This window comes from Hyla sarda, chromosome 11 (genome assembly GCF_029499605.1).
Source record: "Hyla sarda isolate aHylSar1 chromosome 11, aHylSar1.hap1, whole genome shotgun sequence".
Taxonomy (NCBI): Eukaryota; Metazoa; Chordata; class Amphibia; order Anura; family Hylidae; genus Hyla; species Hyla sarda.
Window position 1 is genome coordinate 97,325,759 of NC_079199.1, and position 18,544 is coordinate 97,344,302.

General features: G+C 47.9%; 1 protein-coding gene across 11 annotated transcripts in view; it reads right to left on the minus strand.

The window, feature by feature from the left end:
- CDC42SE1 (CDC42 small effector 1) overlaps positions 1-18,544 on the minus strand; it is a 99,010-nt gene that overhangs the window by 44,084 nt on the left and 36,382 nt on the right. For 5 of the 11 annotated variants that reach the window (XM_056546883.1, XM_056546886.1, XM_056546882.1 and 2 more), the window contains one exon: positions 2,717-2,827. In XM_056546883.1, coding sequence (XP_056402858.1) covers positions 2,717-2,827 — 111 coding nt within the window. Of the gene's footprint in view, positions 1-2,716; positions 2,828-10,906; positions 11,014-13,274; positions 13,367-18,544 lie in introns of those variants that run through there. The other 6 variants (XM_056546884.1, XM_056546887.1, XM_056546890.1 and 3 more) reach the window with 5 other exon arrangements.

Consider the following 18,544-nt stretch of genomic DNA (forward strand, 5'->3'; position numbering starts at 1 on the left):
TCCTTTCAAAATTTTGTGTCAAATTAATCCTGTCTCTTATAAACTTCTTCTTCCTCCTTCTCTTCGTATCCCTAATGCCTTTCACGTCTCTCTTCTCAAACCACTCATCCTCAACCGTTTTTCTCCCAAATCTGTTCCTCCCACTCCTGTTTCCGGCTCCTCGGACGTCTTCTCGGTCAAGGAGATTTTGGCTGCCAAAAAGGTCAGAGGGAAAAATTTTTTTTTAGTAGACTGGGAGGGTTGTGGTCCTGAAGAGAGATCCTGGGAACCTGAGGACAACATCCTTGACAAAAGTCTGCTCCTCAGGTTCTCAGGCTCCAAGAAGAGGGGGAGACCCAAGGGGGGGGGTACTGTTACGCCGAGCGCTCCGGGTTCCCGCTCCTCCCCGGAGCGCTCGCTTCACCTCCTCCGCTGCAGCGCTCCGGTCACGTCCTCTGACCCGGGGCGCTGCGATCCTGCTGCTAGCCGGGATGCGATTCGCGATGCGGGTAGCGCCCGCTCGCGATGCGCACCCCGGCTCCCCTACCTGACTCGCTCCCCGTCTGTTCTGTCCCGGCGCGCGCGGCCCCGCTCCCTAGGGCGCGCGCGCGCCGGGTCTCTGCGATTTAAAGGGCCACTGCGCCGCTGATTGGCGCAGTGGTTCCAATTAGGGTTATCACCTGTGCACTCCCTATATTACCTCACTTCCCTTGCACTCCCTTGCCGGATCTTGTTGCCTTAGTGCCAGTGAAAGCGTTCCTTGTGTGTCCCTTGCCAGTGTTTCCAGACCTTCTGCCGTTGCCCCTGACTACGATCCTTGCTGCCTGCCCCGACCTTCTGCTACGTCCGACCTTGCTTCTGCCTACTCCCTTGTACCGCGCCTATCTTCAGCAGCCAGAGAGGTGAGCCGTTGCTAGTGGATACGACCTGGTCACTACCGCCGCAGCAAGACCATCCCGCTTTGCGGCGGGCTCTGGTGAAAACCAGTAGTGGCTTAGAACCGGTCCACTAGCACGGTCCACGCCAATCCCTCTCTGGCACAGAGGGTCCACTACCTGCCAGCCGGCATCGTGACAATCCCCTCTACTCCTCCACACAGAGTACTGCAGGCCTAGATGGAAGCCCATCACGGTCCCACTTTTTTCAACTCACACTTTCCAGACTTTACTATGGTAATAGGTTCAGAATAGCAAAAGATGGAAATTGGCTGGCCCATCTTCCTGTTCAGTGCATCCTTGACTGGCGGAGGCCCTTTTGTAATCCATATTTTTACTAGCCCAAGAAAACCCTTTTCAAATCACTGTCCTGAAGCAGCCAAACTTTCCGACTGCTCCTGTGAGAGGTAGAACCATGTAGCCTGGAATTACAAATACCTGTCCCAACCGGGGGCCAGTTTGACCACTCTAAAGCTGAGGTTGGCCCACTTGGCCTGAGGTTGCTTCCTATCATACATTCTATAGCCTGAGATTGAGTCTCAGAACCTGGGGGACCACTTCTATGTGTGGTGAACACTACCTGAAGGGGTTAATAATACCACATATTAAAGCCACTGGATGGACGTTTCTTACATAAATAATTTCTACATTAAGGTGGACTGCCAGCTGCACTGCAAGGCTACCTTAAATCCACTGTGTATGGGTATGTAGTGGTTATCACTACAAACAGGAACATTTAATGCCAGGTCAATAATCATTTCCCTTATGGGATAATAATAATGGTCAATCATATCGATTTTTTACTTTAAAGTAATCACGGCCATATATATCTGATCAAGACTGCCCTCATGAAATTGATCAAAGCATAACAAGACTGTGGCTTCACCTTGATAACTATGGCTGGAAAGTTTCGTTCAGCTGGTGTGCGGACTATGTGGGGGGGGGGGGGGGGGGAAGGTGGTACTTCTTCAAAACAGGATGGCAGGTCTGCAGCTTTATAAAAGTAAAAGGACACGCGCTTCATAGGGTAGTAACGTTTTAAATCCCTTGGTAAGAAGGATATATTGATTTGCTGCTCACCCTGGGTGGTTGTGTAGCCTCATACACAACAATGATGTTAGCGTGTAATCGTGGGTCATCTGCTGCCCTCCGGTAAATATATGACATTAGAAGAATTGGCTTCAACAGAACTCGGTTCAACGGCGCTGACCGACCACCATGGTGGTCGGTCAGCGCCGTTGAACTGGGTTCTGATGAAGCCAATTCTTCTAATGAAGCTTTATAATGCTAGCCTGGCACAGCCACGGTAGTCAGGCCCTGGAACTAGACTGGCACAATCACCACCCACACCAACGTCAACCAGATCATCACAACAGATAGACAGCAAACCTTGGTAGTCTCTTAATACCGGCATAAAGAGTAGAGCTGTGAAACACCCAACAGAATAAAACCTTCTTCCAATGTAGTGAAGGGGTTAACCTCCATTGTGTGCCCCCCCAGGAGGAAACCATATCATTCCGTAATCTATGGATCTGTTCATATTCAAGGAAATTTCCATGCAGCCTTTTGGACAGTCTGAACTCTAGTCCTGAAATTACATAATCCTTCTTTTGCTTCTTCCAATGAGGAGAATTTAAAACAAAATTTAAATTTGGAAGAAAATTTTCAAGGTAGATTTAGCAATAACATTTGTAAAGTTTGATGATGTTTAGATGAAAATTATTTTTAAGACTAAAGTCTCTGTATTAGACCCACAATTCTATAGTACTACAATTGGTGTCAGAACCTGCAGAGACTCTTACCTGGCTTAGGTGACCCCGGCAGCGCCCTAGGACCCCCGGTGGTTCTTCTGGTCTTCTCTGCACCTGGTGGAAAGTTGCAGTGAAGTTGATCTCCCCAACGAGGTGTGGTTCCTGTGTGAGAATAAGGAAATGCTTCTGCACTCCACTGTGTTTGTTCAGAATCTCACAGAGGACTCACAGCGGACGAGACGGAAAGTGCAAGGCGAGGGAAGGAGGAGGAGGAGGGGGGTTGGCTACAATCTCCAAACTCTCTCCCAGTGCTGGGAAACTTACTTCCCCAGGGGTGGAGGGAGGAGAACAGTATCCTAAGACTCAGAGGTGACAATCGAGCTAAATGACCTTGTTACCAGGATGACATAACATAAAATGACAATGGATAATTTAAAGATTATAAGATCAAAAACGGATACAATATCACTTTTACAACGCTCGTTTGTCCCAGCGGCACCCCCACTTTTACCCTCCCCCACATGTAAAGAATGACAAAAAAAATACTTCTAGCTATTACTCCTTCAGTGTAGAAGGTGGCTGTGCTGGTGCCCGAAAAAAGCATGGAGATGTTGAGTACGACTATGTTCACACAGCAGCTGCATGTCCAATCTTTTTACTACCCTAAAATACCATAGGAAGAGTGCTTGCGCTCGAAACATGTCTGACTGACTGTCGTTTTCATGGTGTGATGTATCTTCAATAAAGCTGCTTGCAATGAAGTGCTGGACCCTCCGTACTTTCTTTCTTCAATATTGGATGCCTTGCCGGGGACTGGTCCGAGCACCGTACATCAGGGAAGGTGAGCTGGATCACTCACTTGTTTGTCCTAAAATACCAAACCCTTAACAAACCCGAGTAAGGCTGGGTTCACATTGCCGTTCTCATCCGACCTGTTAAGGGTCTGTTCTGCTCTTTTTTTTTTTTTTTTTTTAGCTGATCGGACTCTAAAATGGGTCGGATGCAAACAGCTACTACCGGGCCCCAACAGACCCCATTCACTTGCATGGGTTCCGTCGGTGATCCTGTAGTTTCCTGAAGTTTGCTTGAGCATTTGGATGATCCAGAAGAGTATTGGGAGATTGTCTTATGGTCAGATGAAACCAAAGTACAACTTTTTGGTAAAAACTCAACTTGTCGTGTTTGGAGGAGAAAGAATGCTGAGCTGTATCCAAAGAATATCATACCTACTGTTACGCCGAGCGCTCCGGGTCCCCGCTCCTCCCCGGAGCGCTCGCTACACTCTCCTCACTGCAGCGCTCCGGTCAGATCCACTGACCCGGGGCGCTGCGATACCGCCTCCAGCCGGGATGCGATTCGCGATGCGGGTAGCGCCCGCTCGCGATGCGCACCCCGGCTCCCGTACCTGACTCGCTCTCCGTCAGTCCTGTCCCGGCGCGCGCGGCCCCGCTCCCTAGGGCGCGCGCGCGCCGGGTCTTTGCGATTTAAAGGGCCACTGCGCCGCTGATTGGCGCAGTGGTTCCAATTAGTGTTATCACCTGTGCACTTCCCTATATCACCTCACTTCCCCTGCACTCCCTTGCCGGATCTTGTTGCCATCGTGCCAGTGAAAGCGTTTCCTTGTGTGTTCCTAGCCTGTGTTCCAGACCTCCTGCCGTTGCCCCTGACTACGATCCTTGCTGCCTGCCCCGACCTTCTGCTACGTCCGACCTTGCTTCTGTCTACTCCCTTGTACCGCGCCTATCTTCAGCAGCCAGAGAGGTTGAGCCGTTGCTAGTGGATACGACCTGGTCACTACCGCCGCAGCAAGACCATCCCGCTTTGCGGCGGGCTCTGGTGAAAACCAGTAGTGACTTAGAACCGATCCACTAGCACGGTCCACGCCAATCCCTCTCTGGCACAGAGGATCCACTACCTGCCAGCCGGCATCGTGACACCTACTGTGAAGCAAGGGGGGGAAACATCATGCTTTGGGGCTGGTTTTCTGCTAAGGACCAGGAAAGGAAAGAATGAATTGGGCCATGTATCGTGAGATTTTGAGTGAAAACCTCCTTCCATCAGCAAGGGAATTGAAGATGAAACGTGGCTGGGTCTTTCAGCATGACAATGATCCCAAACACACGAAGGATTGGCTCCGTAAGAAGCATTTCAAGGTCCTGGAGTGGCCTAGTCTCCAGCTCTCAACCACATAGAAAACCTTTGTAGGGAGTTGAAAGTCCATGTTTCCCAGTGACAGCCCCAAGACATCACTGCTCTAGAGGAGATCTGCATGGAGGAATGGGCCAAAATCGCAGCAACAGTGTGTGAAAACCTTGTGAAGACTTACAGAAAATATTTGACCTGTCATTGCCAACAAAGGGGATATAACAGAGTATTGAGATGAACTTTTGTTATTGACCTTATATTTATTTTCCACCATAATTTGCAAATAAATTCTTTAAAAATCAGACAATGTGATTTTATGGATTTTTTTTCTCATTATGTCTCTCATAGTTGAGGTTATAACCTATGATGAAAATTACAGCCTCTCATCTTTTTAAGTGGGAGAACTTGCACAATTGGTGGCTGACTAAATACTTTTTTGCCTCACTATACTATACCAGTGTTTCGCAACCCAAGAGCCTCCAGCTTTTGCAAAACTACAACTCCCAGCATGCCCGGACAGCAAACGGCTGTCCAGGCATGCTGGGAGTTGTAGTTTTGCAACAGCTGGAGGCACCCCTGGTTGGGAAACATTGACTTATACTATTGTTGTAGTTTTCATTTGGGGCAGCTGCTGAGCCACAGGCTGTTTCAGGGTATGCTGGGAGTTGTAGTTAGTAACTCCCAAATTTAATAAAAAAAAAGAAGATAAAAAAGTCACATCAAAACAAAAATGGTACTGTTCAAAACTACAGATCGGGGCGCAAAAAATGAGCCCTCATACAGGCCCGTATAAGTAGAAATAAAAAAGTTATAGGGGTCAGAATAGGACAAAATTTCCCCCGCATATGTTTTTGCAAGAAAGGTGGCAACCTTATAACGACAATGCCCTATTTAATGTCCCAAGAATATGTCTTTAAAGTAAAGCAGACTAACAATTGTCCATTTTTATCAACCTTAAAGGGGTACTCTGCCCCTAGACATCTTATCCAAAGGATAGGAGATAAGATGTCTGATCGCAGGGGTCCCGCCACTGGGGACCCCCACAATCTCCTTGCTGAACCCGGCGATTATTTAGAGCGTTGGGTGCAGCATCAGAGGCTTGTGACGTCACGGCCACACACCCTCAATGCAAGTCTATGGGAGGGGGTGTTATTGCTATCACCCCCCCCTCACATAGACTTGCATTGAGGGGGCGAGGCTGTGATGTCACAAGCGACCGTGACGTCACGAGCCTCCGCCCCACATCGCTAGTCATCCGTCACGGAGTGAAATTCGCTCCATGCCCTGGATGTCTGGGGTGCCACAGCTGAGATTGTGGGGGTCCCCAGCGGCGACACCCCGGCGATCAGACATTTTATATGATGTCAAGGGGCGGAGTACCCCTTTAATCTAATGTGTATGGGTATCTAATGGTGTTGTCTGTGAGCTGTGTGGATGCAGTATGGAAGTGTTGAGATTCGGGAGTCATGTGGAGGAAGATATGCCTGACGTCTCCTTAAAGCGTGGGTTTTCCTATATCTATGCTGGTATAATATTGCATCTGCTCAGCATGATCTCCGCATGTTAAGCCCACACGCCTCCTGCCTCCTTAGGCCTGTAAAGTGCCTGTCCTGTGTGAGTCACTAGGAATCGTGCTGCATACAAGTCTCAACGCGTCACCTTCCAGGGAGCTAACATAGCATCTCCCTCCGGTTACCTCAGGTCTGGAGAATGCGTTGGAAACCATCGCTCGGAACCGGAGGAAAGTAAACCATGCGGGGTGTAATTACCGACCCATAATGACAGACCCCGACCGCCATTTAGAACGTTTATGACAAAACAAACAGACTCCAGACTTTTCCTAATCATCCTGAAAAGACTCGGGATGGCAAAGACGGCCATGTTGTTCCCTTAAATGCTCTAAAAGGATTTTTTTTTTATGCCATGTGGTCAAGTGGAAAGCAAAATATTGTCCTGTGCAGATCTCATGCAAAAGATAGTTCTTTATTGAGGATTAAAAGTAATAATAGGAGACATCTGTAACATGTTTCAGGTGCGTTACATTTGTACATTGTATGATTAAGGGTGCTATAAATGCACCTGAAACGCGTTACAGATGTCTCCTGTCTATGACTTTTAATCCTCAATAAAGAACTACCTTTCACGTAAAGACGGCCTCTGACGAATTCTCCTTGGTTAATATTTATGGTCCCAATGACGGACAGAACCAGTTCTTGACTGACGTAACAGGGCGACTAGCTCCTCTTTCTCCTTCTCAACGAGTGATAATGGGCGACTTCAACATGGTAATGAATGGGACGGAAGACAGACGTTCCAATAGGACCTTGGGACCGGTTCCTAGGCGAGCAGACGGCCTCCTGGGCCCGTGGACCTTGAGTTTAGGACTGACGGACATTTGGAGAGCGAGAAATCCCGATGGACGAGACTATTCCCATTACTCTCATTCTCATGACTCTTGGTCGAGAATCGATTACTGTTTCTTATCGGACTCTCTTGTACTAAAGACCGAGGACATTTCACTGACTGACATGGTGATCTCTGACCACTCTCCCTTATTATTGCAGCTACAGGACTCGGTCCCTCGTGGATCTGACTTCCTGTGGCGCTTTCCTTCCAGCTTGGCAAGAGATGAGCATTTTCATTCACTCCTGAAAAGTTGGTGGGGGGAATATGCTGCGGATAACGCGGCACATGTAACCAATCCCCAACTGTTTTGGGATGCTGCTAAGGCAGTATTACGAGGGAGAATCCTGGCATACACGACCTCCCTAAAACGTAAAATAGCTACACAACTTAAATCTCTCGGCTCTGCTCTTCAGAGGGCCTATACCGACTTTGTTGCCGGGCCGACTGAGACCACGAAAAAACTCTGGATGTCAGCCAAGGCATCTTATGATGGCTGGTTAGAGCGGCGAGACGACCTCAAAAGATCCAATTTTGAAGCTTCTCTCTTTCGGTTCGGCAACAAACCGGGTCGTCTATTGGCACGCTTTGCTAAGGGTGCCCTCCCGGTGAGTAACATATCTGCCCTGAAAGATACTAGAGGTGTTACCCACAGGGATCCCAAAATAATTAATGGTATCTTAGCTAGCTATTTCGCAGACATCTACTCAGCGCCAACTGTCCCCATGGCAGACCCCACACAATGGCTCTCACACTCATCTCTTCCCTCATTGACATCGGAGTAAAGGGAAATGTTAGGGGCAGAGATCTCCTCGGAGGAGCTAGATCGGGCCCTTAAACATCTCAAACTTAATAAAGCCCCTGGTCCTGATGGCTTCTCCGGGGATTTCTTCAAAATCTTGGCAAATGAGGTAGCTCCCTCCCTGCTGGCCCTGTACAACTCTTACCTTTCTGGTGACCCGATCCCGCCGTCCTCTAATGTGGCGCACATCAGGGTCTTGCCTAAGCCAGGGAAGGATCCTTTATTACCAGGGAGTTATAGACCTATCTCTTTAATCAATGTAGATTTAAAGTTAGTCTCCAAAATTTTGTCTGACAGACTGGCAACTGTATTACCAAGATTAATATCTCCGGCCCAGGTGGGCTTTATCAAGGGACGCTCCTCGGTTTCTCATATTAGAGCGGTGCTCTCGGTATTGGATGAGGTAAATCTACGGCCCCACAGACATCCCACAGCGGCATTGTTATCGATTGATGCCGAAAAGGCCTTTGACTGTGTTCGCTGGGAATGGCTGTGGGAAGTACTGTCGGCAATGGGGTTCGGTGGGCCCTTTCTCGGTTACTTACGCTCCCTTTATGCCTCACCGAGAGCACGTCTCCACACTAGGGGCTTCTTATCTGAACTCTTCACTCCTGAGAGGGGGACTAGGCAGGGTTGTCCCCTATCCCCTCTTCTTTTCGATCTGGCCATTGAACCATTATCTCTCCTCATTGAGAGGGAAAGGGGATCATTAGGTATACAGATGGGTTCCCAAAGAATTTCTCATACTTTATTTGCGGATGACATCCTTTTTTTCTTATCTGATCCGGTAAGGACTGTACCGAGGGTGTTTGCCATCCTATCTGATTTTGGGGAGGTATCGGGGTTCCGAGTTAATGTAGAAAAAAGCGTCCTACTGGACATTTCTCCTATTCCCCTGTCTCACAGTTCTGCATCAATGCCATTCCCGATCCTAGTTACCAGATCCTCCTTTAAGTACTTGGGAATATTGGTGGGGAGGTCCCCCTCTTCAATCTACTCTCTTAACTTTACTCCGTTGTTCCGCAAAATAATAGGAGAGTTGCAGAGGTGGATGTCTCTACCGCTTTCCCTGCTAGCCAGATGCCACCTACTAAAGATGCTTAGCTTTTCGAAGATGCTTTACCCCATTCAAATGATTCCACTCCTCCTTAAGAGGGTTGATATCCAGGCACTTCAGTCAGCATTTACTAAATTTATTTGGGCCAATAAGAGACCCCGTATTGCCTTATCAAAGTTGATGCTTCCTAAAGAGAAAGGGGGGGTGGGGTTCCCGGATGTGAGGCACTATAATGTGGCATGTATATATAGACATTGCATAGACTGGCTTAGGGGTGAATCGACATACTCTAACATTGCACTGGAGTCAGCCATGGTCGCACCGTGGTCCTTGGCTGGAATTCTTCACTCCAAACTCCAGAACTTGCCAACACATATAAAAAATAGCATTATTATTAGGGACACAATTGCCACGTGGAAAATTGGCAGGGACCTTATGCACCTGCCCTTTTCCCTGTCTAAGTACATGCCCCTATGGTCCCACCCTGAATTCCCACAAGGTTCGGAGAACAGTTTATTTGCCCTGTGGAGATCAGCTGGCCTTCAATCTGTTGGCCAACTACTGCACCCTACCGAACGTAGATATCTCTCGTTTGCCGAAGTGAGTGCCCAATATGGTCTTGGTCCAGGTCAGCATCTGTCATACCGACAGGTTCTGTCCTTTCTAACACCAAGATTGGCTGACCTTTCTCGAATAAGCACAACTACCTCTTTTGATAGTCTGGTGACCTCAGCCAATCCATCTCACTCTCTCTCTACACTATACCGACATCTGACCAGAAAGGGGAGTGGGATTGCTTCTGCCTCTCTATTCAGATACTGGGAAACCACACTCGGGATCTCTGACTCCTCTGTGCCAATACTGGAGGGATGGGCTAAGGTACGCAAGGCTGTAATTAACGAAAATTGGAGGGAAACGCAATTTAAAATATTACACCACGCTACCTACGGATTCACCATACCCCGGACACCTGACAGACCTGACAGACTGACTGAATGCCCTAACTGTAATGCCCCCTTTACTGATTTATTGCACGGCTTAGTTACCTGCCCTAAGACTCAGGATTTCTGGACTGCTCTCTTCACGCTGATAGATAGGAAACTAAAAGTCGCTTTACCTTTGACCCCTTTACTTATAGTCCTACACATACCGCCGGAGGATGTCTCTCTGACATTATTGCACCACACGATTCTACTGGGAGCCAAGCGGTGTCTCCTAACTCATTGGCTGTCGGCTTACATGCCCTCGCCTATGGAAGTTATAGCGCAAGTGAAAAAATATCTGATGCTAGATCGCCTTGAAATTTTAAGAACAAGAGAGAAATCGGCTAAATGGTTTTTTAAGAAATGGAAAACGTTCATGCTGGCCTTTTATTCGAATGAGGAATTGATTTCTTTGATGCAACCATTTACAGACACGACCTGGTATCTTACTAGATCCATTTCCGGCTCGTTGGGCCGGCTTCGAGTTCCTGTTTGACATTGATTCGTATTTCTTTATTGGTTTCTGGGTATCCGATGCGAGGGGATCTCACCTATAGTTTCATGATACTCTCCTGAATGACTTACGCCGGTTGGCGTTCTGATTACTGATTAGGATGGGGTGGGGGAGGGGTACGGGATACTAGATTGATTTGATAATGCTGTATCGTAATATGTCTTGTTGTTATAGTTAATATTTCTATACTACACCTTATTTCACAGGAATGCCCTGTGTACTAGTTTATAAAATTTGGAAAATTTTGAATAAAAATATGTTTAAAAAAAAAAAAAAAAAAAAAAAAAAGAACTACCTTTTGCACGAGATCTGCACTGGACAATATTTCGCTTTCCAGTTCTGCATGTGTTGGCTTGCACAATCCGAGTCGCCGTCAGGCCGTGGGGGTGAGCTGAAGTTTGTCTTCCATTGATCTGCCTGTGGTCAAGTGATCCTTAGAACAATCTGAAATCATGCAGACATGTTGACAGTATTGTTTGGTCTGGGTTTCAGTGCTGAGTACCCAATCCATCTCTAAATATAGCTGGTTGAAGTGTGCCACACCCCGGCTTGGTGCTTGATCCATCACTTTGCAATTGATGGGCTCCATAGACTATAACAGAGCTTTCTTCTGCAATGAGCACCGGAAGTGGAAGAAGCTACCGAAGGCTTCACACGCCTATAGCTAGGGATCGGTGGGCGTTTCAGCACTGAAATCCCGACTGATCAAAACGTTTGACACATCTTCATGACTTGTCAAAAGAATTTATTGAATACAGTAACACTTTTATTACTAGTCTAAAGCTGTCTTCCAACAGTGTGGTTTGTCCACGATTTTTTATGCGTTTTTTCTATGATTATGGTGAAATCGTGGCAAAAATGATGATATTCTACCACAACTTTAAGATAGCAAACTTTTGCTGTTATTTTCCCAAAATCACAGGAAAATGCTTCAAAAACATGGAAAAACCACAGTGGCAGAAATCGGGGTTGAAGATCACTATATGTCCCCAAGATATAAGAAATGCAGGAAGAGTTAAATCCCTGGCAATACTTAGATTGCAAGGCTAAGTCTTGTTATCGGGTCTAGATTTTTATGGGGATTAATGGCAGGTTTGTTAGTGCAGCCTTTCATCCCCTACCTGGGCCACTCCAGTTTTTAGATTAGCCCAGATCAGCACAGGCACTGAAAACAGTTAATTTGTTGGCTTCAAAACTAGGTGAGTCAGTCTGCAAGTGAGACTGTGAGGAACCTGCACCATTGATGAGTTTAAATCCAGAGGTTTTGCAGCTTCAAAAGGGGACGTTATAACCTGTGTGTGCAACAAATTTGTTGACTGTTGTGTTGGGTGGCTGGTAGTAAGCCACCTGTATAGACAGGGAGGAGAGCTGTATATTTAGTGATGGACAAGCAGGGTTTGTTTTTGTGTCTAGGCTATATTTGTTACTGAACAATAAAGAGAGGAGAAGCCCTGCTTAAACATTACCTGTCCTTTTCTCTGACTACTATTTTGCTGCTATTTGACTGGTTCTACAGAGCTAATCTCCCACACATTTTACATGTATAATATAATCTACTTCACCAATCATGTTGTGGCTTTTGCTGTTATTTTACCAAAGGTGTGGCAAAAACTAAAACGTGTGAACCTGATAATCATCTTTTTCCCAGTGCTGACTTATTATGCTGTACTTTATAATCATTCTTCCCTTGCTACCATAGAAATGTGGTGTCCCAGCACCAAAGGCTGTCCTGTGGGCTTCCGACTTCCTTGGGCAGACCTGCCAAGTATTGGGCCCCATAAAAGGCTGATTATTATAATATTCAAGCACTTTATCAGATGTTTTAATATATTTTCCTAAGTATAATGTTATGTGTTATTTATATATGTGTTGTACATTTAAGAAAGGAGCAGTGCAAACCCATGTGACCCTGCCTGCCAATGGAAACCCCTAAATTCTTAGCCATATAGTGTAGTGGGGGGAGGAGTTACCTCAGTCTAGTTTCTGCTGAGCACAAGTGTGGTAAAGGTGTGAGTTGTATGTGGAGAAGGTCTGAGGGAAGTCCAGAACAATTCTCTTCGAAAGTCCTATCCAGCCATTCTGCAAGGGATCCCCGCACAAAGGAAATTCATGCCCTGGCGGAGAACTCAGTTAGACCTTGTCAGAACCCTTGGAACAATCCTCGGTCTTATATCAAGTCAGTATTAATCAATTGTGTGAAAAGCACCATAAGTTCCAGCAAGGCAAAAGGGCTCCCAAGGGGTTACACTGCATCCTCTCCACTCTGCTCCATACTGTTGGCTGTCTCCAATCTCGGACCGTATATAGGCTAACGGTGCCCTGGCGCCAAAAAGTGATCAGGTATTTCCTGGCACCCCTGTAGCACCACATAAATAAACTATCTGTTCTCTGACTTCCTCCTGAACCTGTGGTTCAATGGTATCATACACAAAAGCTAATTTGAAGGGCGGGAGATAGCTGCACCCTGAACCAATGACGAGAGAGAAGGCACCTTCCAGACTACCTCAGACTCTTTGTAGGCAGTGCAGCTAAGCTGTAGTCACAGATGATGGCTTTATCCTAATGCCTGATGAAGAGGGGGTCCCTGCCCCTCGAAACGCGTTGCTGTATTGCATGCTGAAGGAATAAACCTTCTTTTTATTTTCCAAAATACATCCGTGTCCAAGCGGTTTTATTTTACCAAGTTCTCGGAAACTTCCACATACCTGTGACGGACTACATCTGTGACGGAGGTGAGCGCCCACAGAAGCACTTCTCTTTTTTCTCGGGACCACGGGACCGATATTCTTCCTTTATCCTAATGAGGCATAGATACAAAGAAGCTAGCTCTAAAGTAAATACATAGAAAATGAATTGCATACAAGAATCCTCTGTATGCACTGACTCACTTATCATTTCTGACCCCCTGACTGGACAGTCACTTTAAGATATGCAGGTGAATAATATCTTGTAGGTTCAGCACAGGTCACAGGGGGGATTTATCACAGATTATACCGTTTTTGTGGTGGTGATTTGTCACATGATTTGTCGCAGTCAGGGTCTATTCACACAGCAATTTCCCCTTGCGGAATTCCGCCTCAAATTACAGCTCGTAGACTTCTATGGGATTCCGCACTCTCATTCACATTTCTGAATTTCCGCTAGCGGAAATTCAGAAGTGTGAATGGGAGTGCGGAATCCCATAGAAGTCTATTAGATATAATTTGTGGCGGAAATCCGCAAGAGACTTTTGCTTTAGAAGCTTTTTTTTTCAATTGAATAGCTATGCCATAGTCTGGTTAACTTTCTGCACTGGCCATCAATTTATCATGAGCGACTTGTTGCACAATTTGGTGCAAGGCACCCAATTTCTCGCAAATCTACACCAGCCCAGACCTGGCTTACAAAACTGGCTACGGACAGAACTTGTAAAAAAAAAACTGCACAAGCAGTGTACTGAAGTGTAATGTCAAAAATGTGTACTAGCCCCATATTTATGCTGTGCAACCATTTTATAAATTTGGCTAATTGGTGAGGGTCTGACTGCTGGCACCAAAATCCTCAAAACAAGGACAAAATTGTACCTGGAATGAATTGGAGTGCACTGCGCCTGAATGGATACCCATCAATTAATTTGTTAAGGGGTTGACCAACATTTCTGAGGGCTCATTCCAGGGCCATTGTCACGATGCCGGCTGGCAGGTAGTGGATCCTCTGTGCCAGAGAGGGATTGGCGTGGACCGTGCTAGTGGACCGGTTCTAAGCCACTACTGGTTTTCACCAGAGCCCGCCGCAAAGCGGGATGGTCTTGCTGCGGCGGTAGTGACCAGGTCGTATCCACTAGCAACGGCTCACCTCTCTGGCTGCTGAAGATAGGCGCGGTACAAGGGAGTAGACAGAAGCAAGGTCGGACGTAGCAGAAGGTCGGGGCAGGCAGCAAGGATCGTAGTCAGGGGCAACGGCAGAAGGTCTGGAAACACAGGCAAGGAACACACAAGGAACGCTTTCACTGGCACTAAGGCAACAAGATCCGGCAAGGGAGTGCAGGGGAAGTGAGGTGATATAGGGAAGTGCACAGGTGAACACACTAATTGGAACCACTGCGCCAATCAGCGGCGCAGTGGCCCTTTAAATCGCAGAGACCCGGCGCGCGCGCGCCCTAGGGAGCGGGGCCGCGCGCGCCGGGACAGAACAGACGGAGAGCGAGTCAGGTAGGGGAGCCGGGGTGCGCATCGCGAGCGGGCGCTACCCGCATCGCGAATCGCATCCCGGCTGGCAGCGGAATCGCAGCGCCCCGGGTCAGAGGACGTGACCGGAGCGCTGCCGCGGGGAGAGTGAAGCGAGCGCTCCGGGGAGGAGCGGGGACCCGGAGCGCTCGGCGTAACAGTACCCCCCCCCTTGGGTCTCCCCCTCTTCTTAGAGCCTGAGAACCTGAGGAGCAGACTTTTGTCTAGGATGTTGTCCTCAGGTTCCCAGGATCTCTCTTCAGGACCACAACCCTCCCAGTCCACTAAAAAAAAATTTTTCCCTCTGACCTTTTTGGCAGCTAAAATTTCTTTGACCGAGAAGATGTCCGAGGAGCCGGAAACAGGAGTGGGAGGAACAGATTTGGGAGAAAAACGGTTGAGGATGAGTGGTTTGAGAAGAGAGACGTGAAAGGCATTAGGGATACGAAGAGAGGGAGGAAGAAGAAGTTTATAAGAGACAGGATTAATTTGACACAAAATTTTGAAAGGACCAAGATAGCGTGGTCCCAACTTGTAGCTAGGGACACGGAAGCGGACATATTTAGCGGAGAGCCATACCTTGTCTCCAGGGGAAAAAACGGGGGGAGCTCTTCTTTTCTTATCCGCGAACTTCTTCATGCGTGATGAAGCCTGTAAGAGAGAATTTTGGGTCTCTCTCCATATGATGGAAAGGTCACGAGAAATTTCATCCACAGCGGGCAGACCAGAGGGCAAGGGAGTAGGGAGGGGGGGAAGAGGGTGACGGCCGTACACCACGAAAAATGGGGATTTGGAGGAAGACTCAGAGACCCTGAAGTTATACGAGAATTCGGCCCATGGGAGGAGATCTGCCCAGTCATCCTGGCGGGAGGAAACAAAATGTCGCAAATAATCACCCAAGATCTGGTTAATCCTTTCTACTTGTCCATTGGACTGGGGATGATATGCAGAAGAAAAATTTAATTTAATCTTGAGTTGTTTACAGAGAGCCCTCCAGAATTTAGACACGAATTGGACGCCTCTATCCGAGACAATCTGCGTAGGCAACCCGTGAAGACGAAAAATGTGTACAAAAAATTGTTTAGCCAACTGAGGCGCAGAAGGAAGACCAGGAAGAGGGATGAAATGTGCCATTTTGGAGAATCGATCAACGACCACCCAAATAACAGTGTTGCCACGGGAAGGGGGTAAATCAGTAATAAAATCCATACCAATCAGAGACCAAGGCTGTTCGGGGACAGGCAGAGGATGAAGAAAACCAGTGGGCTTCTGGCGAGGAGTCTTATCCCGGGCACAGATAGTGCAGGCTCGCACAAAGTCCACAACATCCGTCTCCAGAGTCGGCCACCAATAGAAGCGGGAGATGAGTTGCACAGATTTCTTGATACCCGCATGACCTGCAAGATGGGAGGAGTGACCCCATTTGAGGATTCCGAGGCGTTGGCGAGGAGAAACAAAGGTCTTTCCTGGAGGAGTCTGCCTGATGGAGGCAGGAGAAGTGGAGATCAGGCAGTCAGGTGGAATGATGTGTTGCGGAGAGAGTTCAACTTCTGAGGCATCCGAGGAACGAGAGAGAGCATCGGCCCTAATGTTCTTATCGGCAGGACGAAAGTGAATCTCAAAATTAAATCGGGCAAAGAACAGAGACCACCGGGCCTGGCGAGGATTCAGCCGTTGGGCAGACTGGAGGTAGGAGAGGTTCTTGTGGTCGGTGTAGATAATAACAGGAGAACTTGATCCCTCCAGCAGATGCCTCCATTCCTCAAGTGCTAATTTAATGGCTAGAAGCTCTCGATCCCCGATGGAGTAGTTCCTCTCCGCTGGAGAGAAGGTCCTAGAGAAAAAACCACAAGTGACAGCATGCCCGGAAGAATTTTTTTGTAGAAGAACAGCTCCAGCTCCCACTGAGGAGGCATCAACCTCCAATAGGAAGGGTTTGGAAGGGTCAGGTCTGGAGAGGACGGGAGCCGAAGAAAAGGCAGACTTGAGTCGTTTAAAGGCGTCTTCTGCTTGAGGAGGCCAGGACTTGGGATCAGCATTTTTTTTGGTTAAAGCCACGATAGGAGCCACAATGGTAGAAAAATGTGGAATAAATTGCCTGTAATAATTGGCGAACCCCAAAAAGCGTTGGATAGCACGGAGTCCGGAGGGGCGTGGCCAATCTAAGACGGCAGAGAGTTTGTCTGGATCCATCTGTAGTCCCTGGCCAGAGACCAAATATCCTAGAAAAGGAAGAGATTGGCATTCAAACAGACATTTCTCAATTTTGGCATAGAGTTGGTTGTCACGAAGTCTCTGAAGAACCATACGGACATGCTGGCGGTGTTCTTCTAGATTGGCAGAAAAAATTAGGATATCGTCCAGATATACAACAACACAGGAGTATAACAGATCACGAAAAATTTCATTGACAAAGTCTTGGAAGACGGCAGGGGCGTTGCACAGTCCAAAGGGCATGACCAGATACTCAAAGTGTCCATCTCTGGTGTTAAATGCCGTTTTCCACTCGTCCCCCTCTCTGATGCGGATGAGGTTATAGGCGCCTCTTAAGTCCAATTTAGTGAAGATGTGGGCACCTTGGAGGCGATCAAAGAGTTCAGAGATGAGGGGTAAGGGGTAGCGGTTCTTAACCGTGATTTTATTAAGACCGCGGTAGTCAATGCAAGGACGTAGGGAGCCATCTTTTTTGGACACAAAGAAAAATCCGGCTCCGGCAGGAGAGGAGGATTTACGGATAAAGCCCTTTTTTAGATTCTCCTGGACGTATTCGGACATGGCAAGAGTCTCTGGGGCAGAGAGAGGATAAATTCTGCCCCGGGGTGGAGTAGTGCCCGGGAGGAGGTCGATAGGGCAATCATAAGGCCTGTGAGGAGGTAGAGTCTCAGCTTGTTTTTTGCAGAAAACATCCGCGAAGTCCATATAGGCCTTAGGGAGACCGGTTACTGGAGGAACCACAGAGTTACGGCAAGGGTTACTGGGAACCGGTTTTAGACAGTTCTTGGAACAAGAGGACCCCCAACTCTTGATCTCCCCAGTGGACCAATCCAGGGTAGGGGAATGAAGTTGAAGCCAGGGAAGTCCAAGGAGAATTTCCGAGGTGCAATTGGGGAGGACCAAAAGTTCAATCCTCTCATGATGAGATCCGATGCTCATAAGAAGGGGCTCCGTGCGGAAACGTATGGTACAGTCCAATCTTTCATTATTTACACAATTGATGTAGAGGGGTCTGGCGAGACTGGTCACCGGGATGTTGAACCTGTTGACGAGAGAGGCCAAAATAAAATTTCCTGCAGATCCAGAGTCCAAGAAGGCCACTGTAGAGAAGGAGAAGGCAGAGGCAGACATCCGCACAGGCACAGTAAGACGTGGAGAAGCAGAGTAGACATCAAGGACTGTCTCATCTTTGTGCGGAGTCAGCGTACGTCTTTCCAGGCGGGGAGAACGGATAGGACAATCTCTCAGGAAGTGTTCGGTACTAGCACAGTACAGGCAGAGGTTCTCCATACGGCGTCGTGTCCTCTCTTGAGGTGTCAGGCGAGACCGGTCGACCTGCATAGCCTCCACGGCGGGAGGCACAGGAACAGATTGCAGGGGACCAGAGGAGAGAGGAGCCGAGGAGAAGAAACGCCTCGTGCGAACAGAGTCCATATCTTGGCGGAGTTCCTGACGCCTTTCGGAAAAACGCATGTCAATGCGAGTGGCTAGGTGAATAAGTTCATGTAGATTAGCAGGAATTTCTCGTGCGGCCAGAACATCTTTAATGTTGCTGG